The sequence below is a fragment of the Tetrao urogallus genome, assembly GCF_951394365.1.
Source record: "Tetrao urogallus genome assembly, chromosome: 4".
NCBI lineage: Eukaryota > Metazoa > Chordata > Aves > Galliformes > Phasianidae > Tetrao > Tetrao urogallus.
In genome coordinates this window covers 19,604,775-19,614,717 of record NC_136817.1, presented here as the reverse complement: position 1 = coordinate 19,614,717, position 9,943 = coordinate 19,604,775, and the positions used below count along the sequence as shown (strand labels likewise).

At 39.3% G+C, this 9,943-nt stretch overlaps 1 protein-coding gene across 1 annotated transcript in view; it reads right to left on the bottom strand.

Annotated features, from left to right (window-relative positions):
• Positions 1 to 6,316: 6,316 nt before the first annotated feature.
• The window catches only part of TACR3 (tachykinin receptor 3), a gene marked incomplete at both ends in the record, with an annotated part of 30,747 nt that continues 27,120 nt past the window's right edge, over positions 6,317 to 9,943 (bottom strand). Inside the window, 2 exons of the mRNA XM_079534825.1 lie at positions 6,317 to 6,632; positions 9,465 to 9,661. Coding sequence (XP_079390951.1) covers positions 6,317 to 6,632; positions 9,465 to 9,661 — 513 coding nt within the window. The remainder of the gene's footprint in view (positions 6,633 to 9,464; positions 9,662 to 9,943) is intronic.

The window sequence follows — 9,943 nt, the reverse complement described above, 5'->3', positions numbered from 1 at the left end:
TTGAGAGTATTACCTTACCTGTTTGAGAGTATTTTTGAATTTCTGTACAAGGCATGGAAGGTGCTAGTATAATTAGAGAGATTGCAGAATAGATGAACAAGCTGATAACTAAACAAGCTAATAACTAAACTTACAAATGATGTCTATTTTAAAACTGTTTACCTGAATAATTATTTCTGAATGTTCATTTACTGTCTCTGTGGGATCTCTCTTCCATGAGATTTAAAGCAGCTCTATCTCTTCCTTGGTCGATGTTAAGCACCTGCAAAAGCAATGAGGCTATGGCTGCACTGATTGTAGGTATACTGTAAAGTCAAACGTATAGTATCATCATAGTACAACATATCAGTGGCCTGTAGTTTCTTTGGTGAAAGCTTATTCTGTCTTTCAATGATGCCTGATCCATGGTGCTGATGAGGAAGTGCTAAAAGAGGTTATTTGACCAGTGGCACCAAACAGATGTTATGAGGGCTGACCTCATTTGTGACTGGGGAATGTCTGCTGTCTCTGGAGACCCTCCAAAGTTCCAAATGGCAGAGTGCTCTGATCACGTTAACATGAGAAACACAGAGAAGCTGGGTTATGTTAAGTGAGCAGAGGTTACCTCAAAGAAGAGGCAGCCCGCTCAGTGCCTGCTATTTGTGTCTCATGAGCAGGCAAAATGAAGGGAATGGGAGCTGGGATCTTAGGTTAATATGCAGAAACCACTGAGGAACCAAAGAATCTAGTAGAAAAAAAGAGTTACAACAGCTTACTGTGAGAAGAAATATGTCTCCTTTATGTGACAGAAGTTCACAGTAATTTGGCTTTCCCTGATTATTCGAGTTGTTCAGCCAAGGAGAAGATCATAGAATCATAGAATCACCAAGGTTGGAAAAGACCTAAGAGATCATCCAGTCCAACCGTTCACCTATTCCCAATAGCTCCCACTAAACCATGTCCCTCAGCACAACATCCAGTCTTTCCTTGAACACCCCCAGGCTCGGTGACTCCACCACCTCCCTGGGCAGGCCATTCCAGTGCCTGACCACCCTTTCTGAAAAGTAATACTTCCTCATGTCCAGCCTGAATCTCCCCTGCCGTAGCTTGAAGCCATTCCCTCTGGTCCTATCACTAATGACACGAGAGAAGAGGCCGACCCCCAGCTCACTACAACCTCCCTTCAGGAAGTTATAGAGAGCAATGAGGTCTCCCCTGAGCCTCCTCTTCTCCAGGCTGAACATTCCCAGCTCCTTCAGCCTCTCCTCATATGGCCTGTGCTCCAGACCCCTCACCAGCTTTGTTGCCCTCCTTTGAACACGTTCCAGGGCCTCAATATCTTTCTTGCAGTGAGGGGCCCAAAACTGGACACAGTACTCGAGGTGCGGCCTCACTAGTGCTGAATATAGGGGAACAATCACCTCTCTGCTCCTGCTGGCAACACTGTTTTTGATGCAAGCCAGGATGCCATTGGCCTTCTTGGCCACCTGGGCACACTGTCGGCTCATGTTCAGCCGAGCATCAATCAATACCCCCAGGTCCGTTTCCTCTACGCAGTCCTCCAGCCACACCGCCCCAAGCCTGTAGCGTCGCCTGGGGTTGTTGTAGCCGAAGTGCAGGACCCGGCATTTGGCCTTGTTGAAACTCATCCCATTGGCTTCGGCCCAGCTCTCCAGCCTGTCCAGATCCCTCTGTAGGGCCTTGCTACCCCCAGGCAGATCCGCTTCCAGCCAATTTGGTGTCATCTGCGAATTTACTGAGATATTCGATTGTGTTTGAAAAGGGCAATTTCAAGGTTTCATTTGTTGTTTTTGGTATGTCCCATTCACTTGCAGATCATGCTGCAGTGATCCTCTTTGTGTGAACCTCCTTGGGCTCAGGGTGATCTGGAGGCAGACAAAGAGGAAGTGTTTCGTGTAAGAAGTGTGTGATGAGCATTTTTTGAAAGAGATTTGCTAAAATGGCACTAGAGAAGTGGAATTGGAAATGTTTGAGAGCATGGCAGGTGGTAGAACTGACTTTTTTTCCTTATACATTAGGATAATAAATGCTTTGTAACGTGGACTTAGCTACATGAACTCTGTGCATATGTGTGTGATTCTGAATATTGGAAATAGTATGGTAATTTTGTTTTCCTGTGATTATTTGATAGCTTGGTAATTTCAAGGTGAATTTTAGCCATTGCAGAGCCCTACACTGGCATGTCTGTGCTGTTTTTTGTACCTAAGCAATCTGCTGCTTACTGTGAAATGTTTTTAGATCCTACTGGTTTGAGGAAGATTGAAATCCTGGCAGCCTACTAGTAGTGTTGGATCCAGGGACAAACTGCTTGGCTTTCTGTCTCTTCTGGTTCCAGACTCAAACAGAAAGTGAACATGTTAGACATATTTTGTAACACAAAGCTTCCTTCATCTACTGTAAAGCTCTACTGAGTAGAGATGCAATGATCGGGTCAAGGAGATGCAATGCCTTTGATCCTTATATTTTTCTAGTTGCAGTTTGTTTGCAGTTAGCATCCAAGGGGTGGGTTTCAGTACTGCAAACGGAGCAGAGCTGCTCTTTGGGCTGCTCTGTAAAGTGCTTTGACACTGGAACCTTTCCATTCCTTTGGCTTGTCAGACCTCATATCACAGAACCTCTGCATGACGCTCCTCAGGAAATCTCCCTTCCATGGGAAAAGAAGCTTACCTGAAAGTTTTATGTGTATTGTATCTACAGATGTGGGCCAGTTATTAATATAACTTGCGTATGAGTTTGTGAGCAATATTGTAGAAAACCTGCTGAGTATTTCAATTGTAACATTGGTTTGCAGTGTTCACTTACTGAATGCTTACTGATTAAATCAGTCATGGGTTGTTTTTTTTAAATATTCTTAAGCACATAGGTGTAAACAAGCTGGGCAATACGAATTTTCAAAATGAATGAGTTTTACAAATACAATTAATGTGACTGATGTTGCTGCCCCTGCATGTTTGCATCAGAAATATTGCAGTGAAGAATATACAGCTGGGAAACTCTTGGAAATAGTGATTCTATAGGCAGTGTTACTGAGTGCTTATAATGGGCAAGCGTGGTATTTTTAAATGTAATGATTTGCTTTGGGAAATCTGATTCTAGCTGTGATTCAGTGGGTACATTTCAGTGTTATAGCAAGGAGGGGTGTTGACATGTGGAATAAAGAGCAGTTCAATGAGGCAGTAACAGTACACCATGTTATATAAGTAGCCATCTGAAGCAGTATGAATTTAAGTACTTAGCGCAACTGCTCATGGACTGATAAAGAATTGTCCTTCAAGGACTCAACAGATCATTTTGAATAATGAGAACAGAACCGTTTCAGTTGTCTCAAGAACAGGAAGAGCCTTACTGAACTATATGAGCTAGTTAATGCCAGGAACTCAATCGACTTGTAAGCAGATTGTTTACTATTGCCACAGAAATTCACTTCTATTAAAAAAGAAATACCCATGTCCAAAACATACCCAAATGTTTTTATCTGTACTAAAAAAAGATGGCATCTAAAGCTTGAGTTTTGCTCTTCTTTGTGCAAGATCTTGTACACTATTTTTGGAAAATGTGCACTAGCAGTGGTTAGTGAATTTTCTCAACGGACAAAGTTAGGAGATATAAATGTGCCATGAACAGCTCATGTTCTGCTCTACCAATTCAGCCAAATATTTCAATAAAACTTAAGTGGATTGAGAGGGCAGCTGTTGAAGAAATCTGGCCAAATAGCTGCATGCTGCAATCTGCCAAAGACATCCTACATAAGTAGCCTGAGCATTCTTTGAGTTCAGTTTTTGTCTCAACATCATGCTTTCATGTGGAGGACTTGTGGTAAAGATGTGATAAGTATCAGGGGAGACTTGAGAGCAGCCTTTCAATATCTAAAGGGGAGCTGTAAGAAGAAAGGGGACAGACAGCAGGATCTGTTGTGGTAGGACAAGGGGAAATGGTTTCAAACTAAGAGGAGAGATTTAGACTGGACATGAAGAAGAAGTGTTTTACACTAAGGGTGATGAGGCACTGGTGCAGGTTGCCCATAGAGCTGGTGGATGCCCCATCCCTGGAGACAGCCAAGGTCAGGCTGGAGGGGCTCTGAGCACCTGATGGAGCTGTAGGTGTCCCTGTTCAGTGCAGTGGGTTAGCCCAGATAGCCTTCAAGGTCCCTTCCAACTCAAATGGTGAAAAGAATTCTCAAGCTTTGTGTTTAAAGTCAGTTGTGCTTAGGGTTGTGGGTTTGGTTCTTTTTTTTCTTGGTTTTTTTTTTTTTTTTTTTTTTTTTTTTTGTTTGGTTTGGTTTGTTTTTTTTTTTTTTTAAATCACATTGGCTTTTTTTAAAAATGAAAGCATAGTCAGTGTCAAAGGAATGGCAGAGAAAACTGATGTGGAAGATACTGTCTCTGGAGATCGAAGAGTTAAATGTCAGATAAACATTTTAAGAGGCAGACTCTGAAAGAAGCCTGGGCTGAAATACTAGGAGCTGTTTGCATGAGTACTCATGTCTTAGAACACATTGAAGATCAGAAAATCTTTCCTGTTGCTGTTGAATTTTAGCTGCCTTTATAGTACTATTATGCCCCTTTCAGGAGGAAGCTAGCTCTGTATCTGCTGGTTTACCTCTCAGCAGAAGTAAAGAATGAGAATTGAAGCCTGGAGCACAGAGGAGAAACTGTATCAGCAGCCGCATGGAGGGGCATGCACTGCATGCAGGCTTCTATTTTGAGCAATATTATTGACACAACCTTAAAATGATCTGACGACTCTACTGTTAGTGAAGGGTATTGGGAGGCCTATAATAAATGTTATAGGGAGCAGGGCATTTGCTGAAAATATTTTCTCAGAAATGGTTATTAAAATGCAGTCTGCTCTGCTGTCAGTCACAGTTTTTGCTGTCCTAGTGGTTTAACTCTATAATGTTTCGTGCTTTTAGAGGTAGAGGCTGGGAACTGGATTAGTACTATATGCAAATGTCAAAAAAACAACAAAAAAAACTGCTGATGAGCATGGGCTTCTTCATTTGTTGAGTACCACAGTATTCTTTCACTACAGGATCCACAGGAATGCTGAGGATGTTCTTGGATATGGCCATCCATGTATAAGGAGATTATCAGTAAATTAGTTGTCTGTAGGTCACATCCTAAAGCACTTGAAGAAGCTGTTTCTCTGTTACTTCATTAAAAAGAAAAGGGGGGCGGAGAAAAAAGAAGTGAGAAAGCTGTCATTTCTTCCTAATTATTCATCAGTCAAGGATCATAAAACTTAGGTGTGATGTTTTGTACGTGAAGTAAGCTCAATACAGTCATATCATTCGAACTTACATTCATATATTGATTTTTATCAACGCTGGTTTTGTAATAGATGCAGTTAGAAAAGATGGAGTGTAACAATTGCATGGTGTGGGTGAATCACAATACAGATGTGATTCTAATTATTAGTCACTATCTCTGCTCACCACAGTGATGGTGGGCATCTCCTATTGCTGGAAAAGCATATATGGGTTGAAGCTCAAGCCTTGCATTCTTAAAAGTTCTCTGTATTTGCTCATCATTTATACTGTGTAGGTATCAGCCACGTGTACACTCCCACAACGCTGTCTGTGACTCAGGAAGACATTCACAGTGTTTTCATTAAGTTTTGATTAACTACTTGAGGGCCAGTGTTTGCACAACCAGTTGATCCATGCAACTGATTCAGCCATTAATGCAACCAAGCCCACGGTCATTTAGGTAAAACTGAGACTGCACTCTGGTCATCTTTGAGTTAGGATCAACTTTCTTTGCAACAGTTGTTGTCAGTCATTCCCTAAATTCCTAAATTTCTTGTTACAGATAGAGATGAACTTCATCTTGTCTACTTGCATGGGGATAAAATTAAAAAATAAAACAACTGAGTAGATTTGTGTCTCATTACATCTTTATTGTAAAGAAATATTTCAGATCTTAGATAGCTTTGTTATTGTCAAATTAATGCACTCAAGACAGAAGACCACCTGAAGTTCATTGAATGAAGGAACTTGTTACATTTCAGTAAATGTCACAGGTCAGAAGCCGAAACAATGGGTTTTGTGCCTTTAAGTTGTTTCAGGCAATCCTTACAAACAGTGCTGTATATGAGGTGTAACCATGCTTTTGGACTAACGAATAAGTATGTCTGCAAATTCCTCTTTCTCTCCAAAGCACAAAATAAGGTGGTATTAACAGTTTCATGATACCTGTAGCTGAGGTTCGACAGTTGAAAATATTTTTGTTCTCCTGGGGAATTAACATCTAGTTCCATAGTAAGTGAGCGTTGAGTCTTGCATGTCCAGTGTCTCACAAGTGTCACCAAGAAATGCTTAGGAATAATCATCTCCTGCTGTGTACAGTGAACTGACGAAACTTGAGGCTGTGGAGACAGCCTTGGAATTCCTCCGTGAACAGCCATTGAAACTTGTATTCCTTGGAGCTGCTTTTTTCTTGCGACTGGGATGGGAGTTGTCTCCATCATTGGTGTCGAGCACTACTGTTGTGCTGGACTCCATTCTGGACACAGCATATAGACTGCTTTGCCGGGTGGGATGAAACCTGGCAGCCTTGAGCTCTAGTTCATCATGACTGGACAACTCAATGAAGGGGCACCAGCGGAAAGCTCTCTTGAAGCCAGCTCGGAACCTGCGAAAAAAGGTACTTGGTGAGAGACTGTGCATGTGAGAGCCAGCCATGAGCCTTCGTCTGAAAACATGTACGGTACTGCCTTAACATAGGGACTCCGCTGATTTCTTTGCTCCTAGCAATGTCTGTGGGGAGGTCACTGGAAGTTCCCTTGGCTAAGATCAAGGTAGGAAAAAATGAAAGTGATAACAGCTGTTTTTTGTTTCTGATATTATTTATTTTCCCTGCTTTGTGACATTTTCCTGATAATCAATTTCTCTTCCTTTGCCATACATAAAAATAAGGATGTAAACAATTAAATGTCAGCTTTCTTAAAGCTGTCTTCATAGAAATTGATCTGATTGACTTGTAATGAAACCCACGCCTGTATTTTGTCTTTCCTCAGCAGAAACTTTGCAGCATCCTATCCCTTGCTCTAAAACAACAATTCAGCTTCAAGATTCCACTATTTCTGTTGTTTCCTTCTATCTTAGAGAGGCTTGAATGAGATTTATGTAACGACTGATAATGATTCACATAAAATATTTGGAAAGTCATTTGCAAAGTCAAGATCCGAGAAAGCCTGAAAACTGAATGTGAATGATGTAGAAGCAGGAAAGAATGTTAAGGCTTTAGCACATTGGTTCTTGCAGCATTCATATGTGAGTGCTTTTTATCAGTTCAAATCATAGACAGAGATTAAATAGCAGGACCATTATAATTTTTTGGGTGTAAGCCGTTGCATCATAGAAATGAGATACCAGAAAACAAAACAAAACCAATTCACAGTGTATTTGTGTAACCTGAAAAAGAGCATCTTTTCACCTAGACCTAAAACATAATGGACTTCTTTCGCTTCTGCTGGTTTTATTTCAACAGTGTTTCTGTGTTGCTTATTGTCTGTAAGCTTTTTGTAGCAAATGGTTCTGCTACCACAGTGATAACTACAGATAAAAACATCTATGAATTTTTCAGTGAAAACTGATCTCCCAGAACTAATTACCCTTCCTCCTCAGTTTTTCAGATGCAGATAAATATATAAATCAAAAATTGTTTTTCCATACTTTGGTACGGAGTTGTCACATGATTACAAATGACCATGTAGCATGCTATTCATCATTCCACTGATTATATGCAGTCCAAATGTAGAGGTAGTAGCAAAGTAAAGAATAAACCCCTAATGTAAATAGGTTTAGTGTAGTAAGCTGTAAAACCCAAATATCTTTAGACTGTATTTTTTCATTGCACTTTCTATCCTCTTTCATATTTAGGGTTTGGTTTTCTCCCTCTTGAAATACTGCTATCTTTAGGTACATTAGTAATGTCCTAGCATGGAAGGTGAGGCTGGGGATAGCTATTATAACCGTGTCTGATACCAGATCCAGCAGAGGTAACAAACACTGCTGTGTGAATAGACCTGACTCCCAGCAACAGGGTTTCCTTTTCCTACTGTATGAAAAAGCAGCGAACATTCAGGCTTCTTAATTTAAATACAAAATTTAGTCATAATTAAACTGTCACCAATTTGGCATTCTTGCATTGAATATTGAACTAGGATATCTTTATTGTGTCTCAGAATTGCAAAGAATTTTGGTGGATTTGCATTCTTTAGTCTAGGTGAACAATTTTGCAGTGTACAAGTGTCAACATATACTTAAACCACATAATCAGTATTATTTTTTATTAATAATGTCTTCTGTAGCTGCCACCAGTGTTTTTGAAGTAAACGGTAGTGTTTTAGAGATGATGTGGTAGTAAATAAGAAAATTTGAGACCTGGTTCTTTGGCTTTGTTTTTATGGACACTAGATGTCTTGTGATGTCTGGTCTCCATTTAAAGAAATGGGAAATTTTCTATTTGAATTAGAATTTTGGTCTGGGATGCTAAATAGTTAGTTCTTGTTTAAACAATTGTAAGCATATGTGATTAAAAAGGATCAGAAAGCTTTAAGAAATCAGGCATTGATATTTCAAAGGACGGAATGTTAAGCATTGTAGGCTACTCCTGATTATGAAAAATGGTTACTTATTCAAAGGAAATTTGAAATAATCTTTAAGATTACTTATTTAATACTGATTCATGCTGACTTTGTTGACTATTTGATTGTTCTTAATGGTCTCTATTCAGTAAGACTAGAAGAAACACTGAACAATAGGACAGCTGGGATGTTGCTTGGTTGGATCCTGGTCCTTCAGGATGAAATGAAGAACAGGAACTGGTTCTGCAGACCACTAGTCTTGAATTGCCAAATACCCATAACATTCAACAAGGTCTGTGCCTTTTGAAATTGAAAACATAATGGTACCTGGCATTTCTTGCATCGCCATCAAGCAGTACTGTAATATAGTACAGAGTAACAAAAATATAAATATCTGTTTTGTTAGCCTGCTACAGACCTCGGAGTTCAGTAGAAATCAAATGTTTATGTATAAAATATGTAGTAAGTAGCATTTTGTTATATCCTTCCATCATTGCAAATAAATTTGTTTACAGTGTGGAAGTAAACAGATTGTACTGTACTTCACAAGTAGCTTGCATTATTTCTTTACATTGCAATGTATTTGCAAGCCAAAAAATAGAACACTGCTACAGATGTCAAATATAGCAGTTGAAAACAGAAAACATTAGTCTCTAAATACTGAAGATTCCTCTAAAACTTCATTTAGAGCAACCTGTTTACTGGAAATGTGCACTTGGTTCTTTAGGTTTGTATCTGATAGGAATCCAAAGGAGGATTTTTTCCCCCCAGGAACTGAAAACTGTTGAAGTGAAAATTATTTCTTTTACCACATTTAAGCCATTTGTTTTCTCATAAAATGCATACATACCAACTCTTTTGTAACTGGTTCTTACCTCTTATTAAGGCAGCAGTAAATAATGGGGTTGTACATGGTAGAACTCATGGCAAGCCAAAAACTGGCCAAATAGATTTGCTGAATGTATTTCCACCGATTCAGTTGTTGATAGATCCCAGTAACTATGAAGTAAGTGTGGTAGGGCAGCCAACAGATGGCAAATGTCATCACAACCACAATCATCATTTTTACCACCTGACGGAAAGAAATAAGAATTCTGTTTTATAATATGTTTCACTCTATTAAAAAAAAAAAAAATCTGACTGGAATTTATCTTCAGTTAACTCTTATATTCTTATATTTCTTATATCTTCCTTTTCTTAGACAAAATAATAGGAAAAGTTTCTCCAGCATTATCTCTATTAATTCTTACAATAAATACATTTGCTTGCTTATATTTGGCTATTTAAAATATTACTTGATTCCTTCTTAAGATCTTGGAAAAGGTCACAGGTTGTTTCACTTAAACACCATACT